At 45.3% G+C, this 18,925-nt stretch overlaps 1 protein-coding gene and 1 long non-coding RNA gene across 7 annotated transcripts in view; one reads left to right on the top strand and one right to left on the bottom strand.

The window, feature by feature from the left end:
• LOC147194769 (receptor-type tyrosine-protein phosphatase mu) overlaps positions 1-18,925 on the top strand; it is a 136,813-nt gene that overhangs the window by 70,146 nt on the left and 47,742 nt on the right. For all 6 annotated transcript variants that reach the window (XM_086128948.1, XM_086128950.1, XM_086128949.1 and 3 more), the window contains exons 8-14: positions 2,746-3,054; positions 4,056-4,165; positions 8,015-8,216; positions 8,378-8,480; positions 15,951-16,224; positions 17,748-17,784; positions 18,390-18,464. In XM_086128948.1, coding sequence (XP_085985074.1) covers positions 2,746-3,054; positions 4,056-4,165; positions 8,015-8,216; positions 8,378-8,480; positions 15,951-16,224; positions 17,748-17,784; positions 18,390-18,464 — 1,110 coding nt within the window. The remainder of the gene's footprint in view (positions 1-2,745; positions 3,055-4,055; positions 4,166-8,014; positions 8,217-8,377; positions 8,481-15,950; positions 16,225-17,747; positions 17,785-18,389; positions 18,465-18,925) is intronic.
• LOC147194770 (uncharacterized) lies at positions 11,106-18,435 on the bottom strand. The gene is made up of 3 exons (XR_015102817.1): positions 18,374-18,435; positions 15,958-16,123; positions 11,106-12,448 (listed from the first exon to the last, which is right to left on the bottom strand). It is a non-coding gene; the product is annotated as an uncharacterized LOC147194770 (long non-coding RNA).

Raw genomic sequence — 18,925 nt, forward strand, 5'->3', positions numbered from 1 at the left:
ATGGAACTTTTCCAGCAATTTTACTACGACTTTTTTGACATACGTCGACACAATTTTTGCCATTCCCAATGGCCGCGCTGTCAGCGAACCAAGATTCGGCGTCTTGGACGCTACAAGTCAGTCCATCTCCAACCAGACCCCAGCCAATCATCACATGCTTAGGTTAAAATTCAGTGGGCCACGCAGCTGTAGTCATTTCGGCACCATGTTTGCTAATCGCCTTCTAGCTTTGCAATTAGCCAACGTAGCATGATTAGAAATGATACCCATACTTTTGTAATATTCCCCCTTTTGTTCCAGTCACTTTTTAAACACAATACACCACATTATAATTGTGTGGGGCCACGTTCAGTCTCTCTCTTCACAAGTCGGAAGACGCTGTCTTCCTAAGAAGAACCGATCGAAGAACGACCTCGGTCGTGTCACACGATGCGGCAAAACGGGGGAAAAAAAATCCTGACATGCCAATCGTTGAGTATGTCGCACTACATGCGCTACGACGCATCAAGGCTACTCAAAACGGGCCATAAGACGCCACGTTTGTCTGCGACACTTCTGTCGGCTCAAAATTGGACTACATTTGTGTCGTCTGAAAACGGCGGAAGTGATACATAATTGATCAGCTTTTAACTTCACCACCGCAATCTGGATCTTTCTCAAATATCTTGCAAAGTTTAGGCTACTGTTACTGTTCGCAGTATTGCCTTTTACTTCAGTTTCAAACTATTTTTCAAACTGATATATAAAATCATTGGCTCAGACATCCCCCCCCCCCCCCCCCACCTTCCAGACAGATGTTTTTCACTATGCAGACTGGTACGTTTGTAGCGCTCTAGCTCAACGTGAACCACCGTCACTGTGCCGCTACAGCGCCCGCAGGGTGGTAGTTTGTGAAGCTGTTTCATCTTCTCTTTCGGGAGGGAACGCATCCGCCGCTTCGCAGCTGTTGCGTCTGTCGCTCAGCCTTTCTTCAAGCGTTAGCGCCTCCCGAGCTAACGTGATGACCTCGTTTCTCCAACGTTACCCTCGATGTTCTCCGTGTTTAGTAACTTCTCTTTCCAGATGTTGCCGTGTTCCTTCCGAAGGCGTCCCAAAGTGTTTTTCGGCGTAGATTCCTCCACACAATCAACCACCTGGATACACCCTATGAATGTTAAACATGGCCGCCCACCCAATCCGCCGCCAGGGTTGCGTATCCCCAGGGGCGAATGGGAGCCGAAATGGAGCCCCTGTCTCCTCCGTAATAGCTGCTAAAGTGTTAAGTTCCAGAGAAAATGGGCTGCAAATTTAACCTGGAATGGAAATTGATCCCATTATCTCAAGGCCGTCCGCCTTCACATCCTTGTCGGAGAGGCGGGACGGCAGCAAAATAGGGATTAGGAATGGAGGGGAAAGGCACGGAAAAGGCAGCGGCTAAAGCAAGAATGGTTAGAGGTGATAGGAATGGGGGGGGGGGGGGGGGGGGGAGTCATGTCCCATCCCGGGGTACACCAACTCCTTATCAGCGGGAATGAATAGCAAGAGATGGAGCAGGAAGGAAGGGTGACTGGTGCTGTCCTATAGGGGAGGGACAAAATATCAATACCAGTATCGGCACAGAATCTACATACCAGCATTAAATATTGACATGCAGACTTTTTGTCATTGCTACAGAAATCCTTCTGACTGAAGATCTCATCTCAACTGTTTACGTGCATGTGACGTGATCTATTCCAAACTGGTATTTACGTGGCAACAGCCATTTTACAGATGTGTGATGTTCTCGGTTATATGCAAGCATCACGTCATTTAGGTTTGCATTTGGATCAAGAAGACACACAAACACACACACACACATTGTGTATTTATGGATATACGTATTTACATGGGGCGGCCCGGTGGACTAGTGGTTAGCATGTCGACCTCACAGTGCGGAGGTCTTGGCTCTGGCCTCCCTGTGTGGAGTTTGCATGTTCTCCCCGGGCCTTCGTGGGTTTTCTCCGGGTTCTCCGGTTTTCTCCCACATTCCAAAAACATGCATGGCAGGCTGATTGAACACTCTAAATTGTCAGCGTGAGCATGGATGGTTGTTCGTCTCTGTGTGCCCTGTCCTGTGATTGGCTGGCAACTGGTTCAGGGTGTCCCCCGCCTACTACCCGAAGACGGCTGAATGAATGAATGAATGTATGTACATATCCCATATTGAATCGAAGCGTAATTCCACTAAATCCAATGGAGTCATTCAATGACCCCTGCATGAATCCTATCGCACCTCATGTAACGCATTGAATCGTCTTTTTTTTGGGGGGGGGGGGGGGGTTGCACACTCCTTGTGATAATGTACCTCCAGTCCGAGTGACCTATTCCGTTTCGGCACGGCGCCATTAATAGCCACCTGCCATTTGAAAAGATGGCGTTCTCTGAAGGGATGACGCGCCCCCCTGCAGAGGCCTTGCACCAGCAGCAGTGCTGCCGGTGCGTCGGCATGCACGCGGCGCCGCGATGGGATGTGCCTTTGCCTCTTTGCTCCCCATTGCGCTGCGCCTTTGAAACAGGAAACGCATCGACTTCAAACGGATGAAATTTGACCAGGTGTCAAAACGTTGAGAAAAGAGAAAAGAACAGCGGCGGAGGCTGTGCGGTCGCATACATATCATCCATTCGCCTAGTTTCGCCGAGACTAATGCGCACCACCTGGCGTTTCATGAGGCCTAATTGATTGTCTGCATGTGGCCTCACACTCTCCCCTCCATCTCGTCCCCGCAGAGCCCATGCACGGGCCGCGCCGTCTGGAGGTGCTGGACATCCAATCCAAGCAGGTGACGGTGCGCTGGGAGCCGCTAGGCTACAACGTGACGCGCTGCCACAGCTACAACCTGACGGCGCAGTACCGCTCGCGGGTGGGCGGCAAAGACGAGACCCGCGAGGAGGTGTGCTACGAGGCACAGGGCCGCGACCCGCAGCACACCATCCACAACCTGACGCCCTACACCAACCTCAGCGTCAAGCTGGTGCTGCGCAACTCGGAGGGCGTCAAGGAGAGCGCCGAGCTGGAGGTGCAGACGGATGAAGACGGTGAGCTCGAGAGCCTGTTCGGAGAGTCAGCAGAGTTAAATTATTAATTTTTTTTTGAGGAACTTTTGAAGCTACGTACAACTTCCTGTCCGAGATGACACACCCCCTGAAAAGAGTCCCAGAAATTAGCTACCTCAAGCAAGGCACACTTGATTGTTAATTTAGTGGCTCAAAACCAAACCTTTTAGCCACGCCTCCCCTTCAGCATTCTTATAGAATATGTGGTGTCAAACCTACGGCCCGCGGGCCGTAAGCGGCCCCCCAAGGAGGTTCGATCCGGCCTGCAGGATAAATTAAAAGTGAAAAAAATGCATTAAAGACAGAATGAATATTTTAAATAAAATGCAATTTGTGGATTATCCGCTAGGGGGCACACTGTTTTGATCACAGTAGAAGACAACATTGGTTTGATTAGTGGCGAAAACAGCAGTCTCAGTCTGTCACTGAGATAGACCTAACGCAGCAAATGATAGGAAAGTGCCAATCAATGCCTCTTAATTCCAAAGCAAAGGAAAGTGATGATATTTTGGTGATTTATAGCACAATATGGTATAATGTTAATGGTTCGGCCCATTTGACATCTACCGAGTCCGTATGTGACCCACAATGTGGAATGAGTTTGACACCCCCTCTATAGAAGCAGCCCATTGATAAACATATTGGATCAAAATTTGTAGCTAGCGAAAAAATCTACAACAATGTCACGGACCCCCGTCAACGTCCCGTCAGAGATGGCGCTCGGTCTCCTTTTATTTATGTGCGCCCGCATGCCACTCATCTCCGCCATATGACATGCAGCATGCGTATCGTTATTGTCAACGACTTGAAATATTCCCATTAAAATATCTTTGACTTTGGCCGTCGGCCATTTGTGTAATGGACGTCCTTGAAAAGCTCTTTGGATGATTGTCAACGGCGGGATAAATCACAGCGAAGCCAATGCGTGCCACTTTTATTCATCGGTGTCACTAATCTGTGCCGCGTGTGGGTGTCCCCCGCAGTGCCCGGCGCCGTTCCCCTGGACTCCATCCAGGGCAGCGCCTACGAGGAGAAGATTGTGGTTACGTGGCGAGAACCGGCGCAGACGTACGGCGTCATCACGCAGTATGAGGTACGCGCACATCCCCCAAAAATTCGTCTCAATTCATTTTTGTCCAATTAGGCTCCAACGCATGTATTATTATTGTTGCGAATAAAATAACATAATATTATCAATAGGAGGCAGGTCCACGCGTTTTATAAAACACAATTATAGTTAATAATAAAAGTTCACTAATCTTTTTTTAATGATTTATTTTAAAAGGCGTCATTCATTCTTGTGCAAGTGCAAAAATAAGCTCACCATTCTCAATCATTAGGCGTTAACAACAATAAGACACTCTAACCACTTTCATTTGCGTCGCTAAAAAACAGTAAGACAGTCTTTTAAGTGTGATAGAAACACTCTTGTACTTGTGCAACAATAAGATAAGATAAACAATGAGGCATAAGTCCAAGTCTAAAAATAAGTGATCAACCCTCAGTTATTAACATGCGAAATCAAAAAGACACTCTCAAGTGTGATGCGTGAATATAAAATGCACTTATACAAGTCCAAATATAAGCGAACCACTTTCAACCCGAACCTGTGAAATGAAGACACACGTACAAGTGACTGACAGTAAAAACAATACTGTGTATCAAGTCGTATTTCGCTCTTTGAACTAACTGTATTGAAAGCACAATTTCTCTCTCGCCGAGGCTGCGGTGGCGAGTCAATGTTGACTCATGACCGCTCGCCACCCTTGTGCACGCCTCCACAAGGCAAATACACACACACACACACATTGATCTTAACCAAGCCTTTGGTTTGGGAAGTAATCCCGCCGCCTTTCCCACAGATTGATTCCCTCTCTGGTTGGTGTTTGCTCACCGCGCTACGTTATTTTGACTGGGTTAGCGGGGGTCTCCTCTCATTGGACAAGAACGAGGATTGAGCGGCGGCGGCGGCGGCGGGGGTCTTTGTTTAGTCGAGTGGATGCAGAAACAATGTCCATAAAAAAAAAAATTAAAAAAAAAAGGAGAGCGAAAAATACACCACACGCAGCAGGTTGGCTTAATGGCTTCAAGAGCGACACTTCTCGGCTGTTTATCTTCTTTAAAATTTCATACGACACGTAAATGGGAAGTGTGTTCCCGTGCGTGCCCGTGTTTGTGTGTGTGAGATCCACTTTATGGAACATAACCGCCTCCCGGCTCTCACAACACACCACTTACTGCTACTACCCGTAAACAATAGGCTTTTTGTTCATTTGTTCGCTTGGAAACCCCCCCTTAAAATCTGTTAACACAGCTTTTAATTTAATACAATCGAGCTAACTGATTTTGCCTCCTTCTTTTCACGTTCACATCCGCGTAGCGTCATTGTTTGTATATTATTATTATTATTATTATTATTGTACATGTATAGTCACCCCCAATTCAGTCTTTTATTTCCTTGTTGCCTATAATGCTGCTGACTATTCTTTCTGCTGTTCATATTTATATCTGCTTATGATGCAAATTCATATATTTCGCGCTTCCGACATACGGCGCTTCCGATTCTTGCTTTTCACACCGACCTCCGGGTATGCATGGTATCGAATATTCATGCGCGGTTTGTGATTCGTATACTGTAAACAGAATGTATAGCGATAGCAAATACCGTCGCTATTGATAGATGTAGAACTTTTTGTGCTGCAGTCACTGTACCGTATTTTCCACACTAAAAGGCGCACTGGACTATGAAGCGCACCTTCAACGAATGGCCTATTTTGTCTTTTTTTTTTCATACATTGGGCGCACCGCATTATAAGACGCAATCTACAATGCATCCACTAGATGGAGCTACGCTCAAGGAAAGGCCAACAGAATGATCAAATGTCAGTAAAACTTACTTAATAAAGCGGCGACATAGTTCACTTCACCAACAGCAAGTTATAACATTGACTCGTTAACGTTGAACTATCTTGCCGCTGCTCTATTTCCGTGTTCAACTGTGTAACCGATCGCCTTAAGTTTGAACTCTGTCAGCATGTCTCGAGCAAGGAGTCATTTTTGGGTCCAAATATTACCGCAATGACCGTACACAAGGCGCATCGGATTTTAAGGCGCGCTGTGAGCTTTTCAGAAAATGGAAGGCTTTTAAGTGCGCCTTTTAGTGCGGAAAATATGGTAGTGCCTCTGACTATTATTGCGGCTTTTCACCTTTCCGTCTCTAGTCAGTGAGGTAGTGTCCATTTCCATATGTATATTCTGTTGGGTTTTTTTTCCATAACGTACAAGCCTGCTGGCTATTCTTCCTGGTAACAATCCCGGATCTGTTGTTCATATATTCCGGACTTGCCCACAGCGTTTAAAAGTTCAATCAGCCGCAAACGTAATGTCAGAAGCTTTTGTTTCCCCAACATCCCCGAAACGAGGCCAGTTATGGCGGCAACGGCGCTGTGATTGTCAGGTACGAGTTTCGGCGTCCTGCAAGTGGCAGTGGCTTTCTTTGTGTGGGTTCTGCGGGGAGGCATTAAGGCAAGTGCTTTCACTAATATCCATTCAGAATAACTCAAGTCCCCACTTCAAGAAAACACCACACGCGCCGCTCGTAAAAAGGAAAAAGCTCCATTATCATTCCAATTAAGGCACACAAAAGGGAGTTGGGAGCGCCTCATAATTTGTGTCCATCAAGTTTGGAAATGCTCGGAAGCCTTCTCTCATTTAAGTCCTTTTGTCTGCGCCACCCAAGCGCATATCGCCATGTTTCAGTTTGAAATTACCCGTCACCGCCTCTCCCGACGTCCTTAATGAATGTGACAGCAGAAATAATGGAAAACATGTCGGCAAATCCCATTCCGCGTAATATTGGTTTACAATTTTTTTTTACCTCAACGCTGGGTTTCGGGATTTATGAAGCATCTCAAATGCATAAAATATAAATACGTATGCCATCATCAACACCTTCGGCGCGTGCGGTGTCGGAGGAAGGGGGGGGGTGAATAAATGGGCTGTAACCTCGCCACTTATGCTCTAAATAAACGAGTCGGGTAAAGCAGTGACTTATGGCGGAAAAAAATGAGCAGGGAGCGATCAGCTTAGCACTTAGCGGCACCGGCTTCATTAGCCACACTTTGTCGGCATATAGGAAGCCTTTCAAGTTTTGATTGACAGTTAGAGCAGTTTTAAAAATGACACCATTTTGTAGTCCAATATAATGTGCATCGTGTAGTGGTTCGTACCCAGCGTTGTGGTGGGTATGAACGATCCTGGTTCGAATCCTGTTCACGGCATCTGCAAAGACATACTTGATTTCTGGTGGCCCGGTGGTCCAGCGGTTAGCGTGTTGACCTCACAGTGCAGAGGTCGTGGATTCGATCCCGGCTCTGGCCTTCCTGTGTGGAGTTTGCATGTTCCCCCGGGGCCTGCGTGGGTTTTCTCCGGGTATTCCGGTTTCCTCCCTCATTCCAAAAACATGCATGGCAGGCTGATTGGGCACTCTAAATTGTGCCTAGGTGTGAGTGTGAGCGCGGATGGTTGTTCGTCTCTGTGTGACCTGCGATTGTCTGGCGACCGGTTCAGGGTGTCACCCGCCCACTGCCCGAAGACGGCTGAGATCGGCTCCTGCACCCCCCGCGACTCTTGTGAGGATAAAGCGGAAAATGGATGGATGGATGGAAATATGCGAAGACTAAATTGTCTTTGGTTACAAAAAATGGATGGATGCTTAAATATTAAGATAAATACATATGTTATATAAACTGTTGAACATTCACAAAGCAATGGAGTGCCGTTTTTTGCTAGGATTTTTTGTGTGTTCGTTTGTTTTTTCTCAATCCGACTAGATTCTCACAAGAACAGGCTAAATGGTAGGAGCTGTTTTCAAGCGCAGACCCTGGAGCAGCAGCAGCAGCAGCAACACACTCTCCCCACTGAATATTCATCTCCTTCATAGATCTCCTACAAGGCGGTGAGCTCCTTCGACCCCGAGCTGGACCTCTCCAACCAGAGCGGCAAAGTGGCCAAGGCGGGCAACGAGACCACCCACGCCTTTGCGGGCCTTCACCCGGGCTCCACGTATTCCTTCACACTGCGTGCCAGCACAGCCAAGGGCTACGGCCCCGCCGTGGCCACCCAGTTCACCACCAAGATTTCAGGTCAGTTTCTGTGGGCCTGTTGAATAAGTCATGGCGCGAGTTTCCAACCCCTGTTCAAGTCACGGAAGCGCAAGATTAAATTGTATGATGTTTTAATGATTATTTTCATGCTGCTGTATGCTTATGCACTAATATAAACCCATCTTGGCTTCCTCCCTCAGCTCCGTCCATGCCGACGTACGACCAGGAGACATCGCTAAACCAGACGGACAGCACAGTGACTGTCTTGCTGAAGCCCGCCCAGAGCAGAGGCGCTCCAGTCAGGTAGGGCAGTAAAAGCACCTCCAACCCCAAAACAACCACATTAGTACACGTTATGACGACGCTAGGAAAATTATCAAAGAACTTAGTCCTTGGAGCTTCGAACGTTTTGGCTTTGAAGATCAGAAGAATTACTCGGCAAGCTAGCTGCAGGATGTCTCGCCTCTGCGAGTCTTTTATGTTAGCGGGGAGTCTCACCCTGAACCTCGATGGGCTTCCGAGCGGCCGAGGAACTCGTTTGAACTCGTTTTGTTGGAACGTTTACAGGGCATTGTTAGCTAGCGCCTCTGTGGCGGGACTTAAGCAAAGTCATCATTTTCATTTGCTGAAGGATAAATACCTGCTTCATCATTTTTTTAAATAGACGGTATCAGTCTATGGAACTTGCTACAGTCGGTCTTCTGCATGTGAATGCAGCGATAACCATTTTTTAAAAGATCCAAAAGTCTTTTCATCCTCTCATTAAAATAAAATAGAAAAAACAAACAAACAAAAAAGAAAGCTCCACATTCTTTATTTTTTAGGTGTAGGTGAGCATAAAGTGATACCTGTCCTCGGTGGGCAACAATTTGAGCAAGCCTAGCTCGGCACTAAGCTCTGAAGAACCAGACTTTGAGGCGGGGACCGGGTGACAAATGAGTGCCCAGCAGCACAGTCCCTCTTGGGGAGGCAGCAAAACTCAAGAGACTCAAAGTTGCAGTTCCGAGTCGTGACAATTTCAGTGTTTAGCGAGGCGTGCCTTCGCAGAAAGAAAGATGGCTTTTTAATCGCTTCGCAGGTACCGTCCAGGAGGACCCGCTCCGCCTGGCGTCTCTTCGGCGGGCCAATTACAAAGCTCAAATGATGACAAAGCGCGTGGTGAATTGCAACCTCCGTTAATTAGCACAGCAGGCTGCTGCTTTTGTTTACAGCCAGCCCACCAAAAATTCTTTGGAGAGGCTAACTTCAGCCGACTCAGGCCAACTTTTTTCTTCTTTTCTTGATTTCAGACCTTCATAATCTTTGTCCAAGCATATTCTTTGACTCCAATATTAGGCATAGCTGCACAGATTTGAATTCACCGCTCTCAGAGGGGAGGGGTGGGGGGGGGGGCTACGAGCGTACACGCGAGTGCACCGCAGATTATTGACACCTCGTCGGTCACGATCAGTTGTTATTCTTTGGGTAGTTTCTTTCAAATGCAAATTATTATTATTTTCAAATGATCTCGTTGTTTTTTATGTGAAATTATTTTTTTCGGGATTTTACAAAATGTAAAACAAAAAAATATATAACAAAAAAACAGCAAAACCAAATGTAAATAGTGTATAAATATTTTCGTATATTTAAAAATGTGCAGATTTAAAGCTAGAAATTATTTTTCTCTGAAATCAATAGGCAATTAAAATAGATTTGTCAAAGTTCATAATATAAAACAATTTTACAAATCTAACGTCGCCCCTCGTTGCCATGGTAAGGAAAGACATAGACATCTTAGCGTGGGGGGTTACACTCACAAACTTCGCGTCACCCTCACAAAAACCCAATAACAGAAAATGACCTCGGTGAAACAGAAGACCTTGCATGTGATTTTGGAAAAGGTCTTTCATTCAGATGATGTTTAATTCAATTCTGAAATGGAACACTTTAGGAAATCACTTTTAAAGCCCTCGTGAGGGAAGATGAGTGAGAGGGATTTGTTCACTTTTTTGGGGGGGGGGGCCGTGATGTTTCTAGCAGCAACGCAGAGCGGCAGCAGCAGAATCAGCAGAAGCAGATTTGATTTGATCATGTGACACGCTGATTTGGTTATTTTAGCTGATAGCGCTGGCGGGCGTTTTCGAAATGTTTTGCAGGAAGTCCGCTAGAAGATGACACGATAACGCCATGATGACTGTCCGTCAAGCATCCGCCACTCCGTCCGGATTTCAAGTCATAGCGGAGATTATCCGAGGAGAAGCTAATTGCTATCATATGTAAAATATATACCGCTTGGATTGGGACGCTAATCTCCGGGAACATTTCTCACCAGAGGGGACAGTGTTCCTTTAAGAGGATTAAGGCGACTGTCTATCAATAATGTCGCTGTATCGTTTGCCCCGTTCGTCAGCGGCCAGAATCCACCCACCTCACATCAAAATAAATGTTTACAAGCTTGTGCGGCAATAAATGATTGGCGATGCCTCCGCTTATCTTTGCTGCCACGAAATTAGACCTCTTCTGCCGGCGTCACCTTTGCCTCCAGCCAGCGGAGATGTTTCAAATACGATGCGTGGTTTTGCAAATGAGATGCTTTTTTTGTCCCCTGCAGCGTCAGATAATCTGCACCGGAGTATGCTCGGTGCTTAAAAAAATAAAATAAAATAAATCACTGTGGTGTGACAGTTTTAAAAAAAAAAAACATCTCGTTATATTTGTGTGGAATGATTAGATGCAATTAAATCTTTGAAATCAAAACCAATTTTCCAATTGAAATGATATATATGTATCAAGAGAGAGAGAGAGAGAATTCCTTAACAGATGTGTTTTTTACCTTGCTATATTTTGAAAATAATATTCTTAATCATGCTAAACTCCTTTTGATTTGCAAATGTGCGCCATGTGCGTAACACCCCCCCGCCCCCCCGCCTGCCCTGTAGCACCAGATTATCTGCACTAGAGCACGGCAAGTGATTTGAGACACCCCTAAAATGAGCAATAACTTTCTTTGCCGGAGGCTTGGCACGCACTAAGAGCTGTGACTAAACACGTGACAAAAATCATCGTCTTCTCGCACCTTGTGAGCAGCACCGATGACGGTTTCGGAGTTGTTTGGTTTACGGCCGCTTTAAATCAGCCCCCGTTAGCAGTAGCGTGAGTCAAAATGGTGATGGAGAGGCCGGCGCCCCTGTTATCAGCCCACATGAAAAATAAATCTGACTCCCGTGGCCACTGTCCGCTCAATGGCGAGTCAATCCGGCATAATGGGTCCACGGAGGGGAAATCTATGCGATGAGCTGTGTAGAGAGGCTAGGGGGGCTAATTGGTGTCGGCGCAGGTTGTGGCCGTATCATTCGGGCCTCCGTCAGGCCACTTTTAACAGCTGAGATCAAATAAATCTATTCGTATACACATGATGGTTTTAAGATTTTGCTATAATGCCTTATTAACTATTAGGTCCTTTTCAGCCACACAGGAAAGTAACAATGGCAAATTGAGGAAATGTAATCAGGAAAGAATAAAAAGATCAACAAAATAATATTAGCAGTGATGTCAAAATGATCAAACTTTGAAGGCATTGGGGGAAAAAAAGGATACCTGCTTCCGTTTGACTGATTTCCAAATGAGCCCCAAAGTACTTCAAAGGTCTTTAAGTTTGCCTGACCTGTTGACCCCAAAATAGCTGAAATCCTGTTAAATTTCTGGCATGGGTCCGTGAGATATTTTCTTCTGTTTTGTTATGATATGCACATCCACCAAATGTCATGTTCATTGGTGAAACTGGTCTTCTTGTTGGCTGCAAGGACTGATGAATTGACCCACAAAACTTTTTTTTGTTTGTTAGTAGCAAAAATCTTGGTCCTGAACACCATGCCGAAAACTCACTCTCTAATGCTCCCTCTGAAAGTTGGAAAAGAAATCCGCCCCACCTGTCGTTTCACCGATCAACATAAAATCTGGTGGATGTGTCTATGACAAGGTGACGAATACAAAAAATCTCAAAGACCCACGCTTGAACTTGAACCAGGAAGTCAGCCATTTTGCCTTGAAGAATCTATTTTGCGAATTTCTTGAACTCTTTCAAAGTAATTTAGCCAAACGATCCCCAACCTTGGAATTTTGAATCATTTTGGCTCAGCTAATATGAGTGCCAATTAGATTTTTTGGGGGGGAGACTTCACCATGAAAAAACGGGGCTATGAGGCTTGTTTGTTTTCATGTCTTCCGGCATCCTTGTGTTTGTGTCCTCAGCCTCGGGCCTGTCCAAGTGAGTCATCCTTTGCAACTGTGAGCTGATGACAAGCAAATCACATGAATATGACAGCAGTGATTATTTTTGAAAAACAAAAGCAGAATATGTGCATCCTCCACCCCCCTCCCCCAAATCGTCTCGTGAAGTTGTTGCTTTTCCATGTAAACAAACTCCTGAAAAAGGTTTGTCATCATTGTCCCCGATCCTTCCGAAATCGTACGTTTGCGTCTGCAGCTGCCGCAGACGCGAAGCAGCAGGTTGAGATTTGCACATGACATGAGTTCTTAACCTTGAGAGCCTCCTAGCCTTTGGCGCTCTCGACTTTGCCGCGGGAAAGGAAAAGCTGCCTTCCCTGTGCTCTAGCATTAAATGACGCATGGAGCAGCAGAGAAAGACACCTGCGGGAGCCTCATTTTTATTTTTGAGGCTGTCTTTCCCCCCCCCGCCCCTCCCTGCAAGATGCAGATAGGCGGAACAGAAAGTACAGATTCACTTCGTCTTTTTCAGCTGTTTTGTTCGAAAGAGTTGTTATATGCCCACCGTTGGATGAAGTCATTCGAGCAAGAGTAGAAATTCATTTCCCGAGCCAAACCTTCACAAGTATCCAACTGATGTGTCTTTGGTTTAAACTACCTGACAAGAACAACATCCGGTTGTTCCGTGCGGTCTTGGTTTATTCGTACTTTCAATTGCAACAGTCCTTAGGCAACTCTCAGATGCCACCAACATACTGAAAAGCATCCTGATTTATTGCGATACCAACATTTTTAAGATAGTTTTAGTTTTTTTCCCGTGAACGAATTCCAACAGTTGGATATATTTACCGCTAATATTATTTGCATTGCAGTCTGTTTTCAATATATTATACTTACTTTGTCCAAACAGATTTGTTTTGTATTTTATATAATAAAAATTTAAATAATTTTACCCCAGCACACTTTTATTTGAATTGTTTTTTTTTTTCCATGATGCATGTTTATTTTTTAAACGGCCTTCCTGTGTGGAGGTTGCATGTTCTCTCCAGGCCTGCGTGGGTTTTCTCCGGGTACTCCAATTTCCTCCCACATTGCAAAAACACGCATGGCAGGCTGATTGCACACTCTAAATTGTCCCTAGGTGTGATGTACCCTGCGATTGGCTGGCAATCAGTTCAGGGTGTCCCCCACCAACTGCCCGAAGACAGCTGGGATAGGCTTCAGTACGCCCCACGACCCTTGTGAGGATAAACGGATCCGAAAATGGATGCAGGGATAGTTTTTTTTGAAATACTTTTCATGTAGGCACTACAGTAAATTTTCCCTTAACACGTGTATTTAAAAAAAAAAAATCATATTGCATGAAGAATCTCAACCGTTGCTAAGTCAAAAGAATGTCAACTATGTCTGCAACTTTGTATTATTTGCTTTGCATTTTCTCCTTCCCTTCCTTACGTTCGGGTGTATCCAACTGGATCACCACTGCGGAGCCTCTGTACGTCTGACAGAGACCACTTTGTCCGCTGGGTCGACCAACTGGGGTCGGACCAGAGACTTGCTCGTCTCGTCGACGGTCCGGTTTATTATGCGTGCGGCGTGCCAACGGAGGTCAGCAAGCTGCCCACTGACAAAGAGCCCGCTCGCAGCTGCCGCCGATGTTTGCGCCGTGGTCGTGATTACGGCTTCATGACTACCGAAATGTTAAATGCGGAAATGTTACATGCATGAAAACGTGTTTGTGTTGTGAAACTGTGCCACTTAACAGTGTAGTGTGTGAAACTTCCACCGAGTGTTATGATGAAACGTTACTTGGTCCCAAAATTCTCAAATTATTTGTGATTTTTGAATGTTAACAATCGCAATAACAAAAATGCCTGTCACGAAAACAAAAAAAACTACAACCTTTTCAGGCAGCCTTCATTATACGAAGTCAAAATGTAATCTCTTCTAAATGTTTATTGATTTAGAAATATAGGTGAGCTATTGTTATTTTTTTAACTATTTTCTAATTTATTTCTAAGCATTTTTTTTTGTTATTACTTAAAAACAAGTTGGACTCATTGCTCAAAAGTATAATAGCCGCAACCATTCTAGAGAGTCAAATTGAATCTAAGACAAAATATATAGCTCCTCCATCAGGTGCCCTATTGTTTTTCTCAAATCTAACGAGCTGAAACTATTCTCATATTTATTGAATTGGCATTTACATTTTCCAAAAAACATCTCTCGGCATTTTTATGCACTTGTAGATAAAATGTACTAGCGGCGAGTCAAGTGTAATTTACAACAAAATGTGCAGCGCCTTCTTAACCTGTATTGATTTCAGAATAAGGGTGCCCTATTGTTTTTTGTCGGGCTGAACATTCTAAAATAGTTTATTTGGCATTTGAACTTGTCCATTATTTGACAACAACAACAACAACAACTTAAATGCTACGAATGATTCGATCTTCTGTTGCGGTTGGCAGTTTGATAGCATGCAATATTCGGATCCTGACGCACAACTGAAGCATTTGTATCAATCTTTATAGCTGAATGGTTTCTGCGACAGATTTGAATCAAATCAACAGAATGTGCTAGCTAAGGTACTCTCGGATGGTCACGGGCAAACACGCAGCGCAGATGATCAATTGTTCCCTGCGGTTGGTGCGAGGATGATGAAGTGCGCCTTAGCGTTTACAGCATGCACGCTTTCACCCGACATTTAATCACGAGGGCCCTCGTTCGCGCCGCCATTGGCAAAGTTCACAGCGGCTTGCCTGTTTAGCGGTGGCTAGATATGTGATGAAATATTTAATCCTGTCAGGAAAGCGGGTTATGCCTCTAATTACAGTGGCGGGCGGGACAAAGGGTAAAGAGGGACTGCACACGGGAGCAACTGAAGGGGCCAGTGAAGTGATAGTCCAACTTTGAGACCATGTTCCGGCCCTATGTATGGCATAGGCAAGACGGCTCATGTGTCCAGGATCTATCAACTGGGGTTATTTGGGAGAAATCCCAAGTAGCAAATGCGCATGTAATTGCAGCTCATAAAAATCCATAAAAATTGTTTTTGAAAAATTAAACCAAATTTTTTTTTTTTTAAATGAAGGATAAATATTCAACATGTGTTGAATATTTATTTATTATCCTTTAAAAACTACCGCCCTTCCCCGCCAATATGTAAATGCATGGATGCCGATCTCTCAACGTCGGGGGTCGGCAACCGACAGCTTCAGAGCCCCATGCGGCTCTTTAGCGGCGCCCTAGTAGATCGAAAAGTAAATCTTCGGTCAAATTTGTTTGGGCACTCCCGCACTACAGGATGAACAGCAGGGAGAAAAAAATTGAATCATGAAGTCACATTGTATATTTGTAGCCAACGTAGTCATTTTGACAGTAGGCTAATATAGCTAAAATAGATACATACAGCATGTGTCGCCTTCATTATAAGGCTTCAAAAGGCTTTTAATTTTTTGCGGCTCCAGACATATTTGTTGTTTGTTTTTATGGATCTTTCAACATTTTGTCTTGCCGCCCCCTGCTCTTTGTGAAGATGTTGGTGTCTGTGTTGCGCTGTTTTCGCAGTGCCTACCAGATGGTGGTGGAGGAGGAGCGTCCGAGACGGGTGCGGGGCACGGCCGAGATCCTGCGCTGCTACCCGGTGCCTATCCACTTCCAGAACGCCACGCAGCTCAACTCGCATTACTACTTCGCCGCCCAGTTCCCCGCCGGCGGCATCCACGGGCCGCAACCCTTCACTGTGGGCGACAACAAGACCTACAGCGGATACTGGAATGCGCCACTGCTGCCCCAGAAGAGCTACAGCATCTACTACCAGGCCGTCAGCACTGCGAACGGGGTGAGACGCATTGATGTCAACGACAGTCACTCAGTGGGACCGACATTTTGCGACAAAGCAGATGCTTAGTGCCGGTGACCAGGGGAAAATAGCGGTTCATAAAAACACATTGTAATAAGAACATAATTACATCGAATAGTAGGATTAAACAGTTTGAACTTCATGATGAATTCATTGCGGCGCCTTCTGGTGTGTGTGTCCGCCGAGCGGCAGTCTAAATTACTCATGCAGACAAACAAAGCATTTCACTCAACTAAAGTAAGTGACACAGTCATATGCAGAATTATTTGTTCTTCACAGAGGTTAAATAATAGATGCCTTTGAATATTGTTCTATTGTCTGTCTACATGTGCTGCTGCAGCGATATGCATATTTCCTGTGCCGTTATTGTGGTGACGTTATTTTATTGATATATCGTGCAGATTTATCGCCTCATGTGAAATATTTGTATCATGATACACTTTTCAGCCATACTACCCAGAGCTAGCAGTGTCTGCGTTTTGGATTTATTGCCAAATCCCAGACTTAAATTTAGTGCATTGGTTGGATTTCCGGTAATCGTCGCGTGGCTTTGCGAGCGCGGCGGTAGGAAAGCCAGCCAACCGATCGTACAGGTCGCCAGCCCCCTGTCTTCAAGTGGATGCTACGTGACCCTCACTCCACCGTCCCTCCTCGCTTGCCGCTCGATAGCAATTTGCAGAGCACGCCAGTCGATAGAGCTGAATGAGAATGTGCCACCGCTGGCCTCCTTGAGCAGCGGCAGCACGTTCGTTGCGGGAGGGCAGCGGTAATAACGTGTGAGGCCCGGGTTGAATTCAATTAGCTAGTTGGCACTCCAGAATACAACGCGTACTCAAACTTTTCCTGCACCAGTCAATGAGTGTCAAAACCACAAACCAACTGATTCAGGGACAATTAAAAATAAATAAATACAAAATCATTCTTTTTATTTTTTTTAATAACCTCTACTGCGATGTAATATGCGATTATTTTTCCCGCCATGAAGCACCAACTTCAATTAAGTGCTACAATTCTGATTTTAAGGACAGAATGTTTTGCGCTTGGCTATTAAAGTGGCCGGTGAGTGTCTGGCTCATCATTGGTCAACCTTAGCAGGCAGGCCCAGCTCAGGGACACAACATCGGTGTCCTTTGTGTCGCTCACAAACCTCCTTGTCCCTGCATGTGTCCTTTCTTCCTTTTAGCACAAGTGTTTTTTGTAAACGTCTCTCTCTCTCTCTCGCTCTCGCTCACTTGCTCTGTGAGGGCTAAACTTTGCCGAGGTCATAACTGGCTATTTATTATATATTCAAACACAAGGTCTGTCGCAGGAACCAAACACACGTTGCTGTCAGCTAGCTCGCTGGCGCTAATGTGCATCAAAGGTTTTCCTGTTCAAGTACATGCCTTTGTCGCAGTCTCTGAGCGAATTGTGAGTGGCTCCGTATGTACCCTGCTTAAGATGCATTTTTGTCATTCTTTGTAATCCCTTTTTTCTGACCTTCTTTTCTTTCTTTTGTACAGGAGACCAAAATCGACTGCGTCCGAGTCGCTACCAAAGGTAGGACCACGTTCTAAAATGTTGTGTGTGGTCGCCTCTAACAAATTAACACATTTGAACAGAGATGTTTCAGTTGTAGAAGTTGAACCACTAGTCGACACTTAAGGCAAGGATAGTTGAGTTGACTTTGATTAATCAATGACATGGTTCATATTTTGGCAGTTGTCAACCCGCTTTACGTGCCTTCACGGTTCATGGGCCCAATGGATTTTTCACGATTCCTGAACCCTCCACTGTTAGCTATCATTCAAATTCTCAAGGATGCTTGCATCTATTTAGTTCGGATATTCCCAACTACCCTAAACGCAACGTTTGACCCACAGCCAATTTGGTTTTGTGTTGTTTGTCAAATGAAAAATCAATAGAATTGTCTCGTCCATGCCAAAGCAGGCAGGCTGCTGTGAAGGAGAACAACTACGTTTTCCATTTGCCACAGAATGTTCGTTTCAGCAGCCTTACATTGCATAGACAAAATTATGAGGACACCTCAGCAGAGTTGTGAGTTGTGGTTTCTCTTTTTACATGCATGTGTGTGTGTGTGCGTGTGTGTCTCTCTCTACCTGCTGCATGACATCGTGGATCTACTCACCCCGTGTCACGCTCAGCCGCCATTCTGGTGACTCAGCTGACCACGCCGTACCTCCGCATCGCCCCAGCGGCCGGTGACCACCAGCTCACAGGTCAGAAATGGCACAGCCTGCATTCAAGTTGGTCACGTGGGCTGAAGATTCGCTTTGAGGGAAATTCTGCTTCGAAAGCAATTTCACTGAATGAAATAGCAGGATCCCCTTCCCCAAAATATTCTCAATACTGGCTCTCACATAGTTTGACAAACTTTTCCTCAGGAATTCTTCCAACTGAGCATCAATTCCAAGCAGGCATCCTCGTCCGGTGGGCAATGCTAAATTGGGAAACTCTTTTGCCTTAGAGCGTGGTGTCGAAGATGATTGTCGTTTTCAGGATTAGCCATGAAAAGGCTTATGACTTTTTTTTTTTTTTAATTCATCCCCCAAAGCCAGTTTCACTTCACAACATGAAATTGGGTGGGACAAGTCTATTATAACAATACACACGAGAAAAAAAAAGTCTCAAAATGAACAATGATGACCTAGACCAGTGATTCCAATTTCACAAAACTGGC

The sequence above is a fragment of the Hippocampus guttulatus genome, chromosome 14 (assembly GCF_054856545.1).
Source record: "Hippocampus guttulatus isolate MCC_2025c chromosome 14, RoL_Hgut_1.0, whole genome shotgun sequence".
In the NCBI taxonomy this organism is placed as follows: Eukaryota; Metazoa; Chordata; class Actinopteri; order Syngnathiformes; family Syngnathidae; genus Hippocampus; species Hippocampus guttulatus.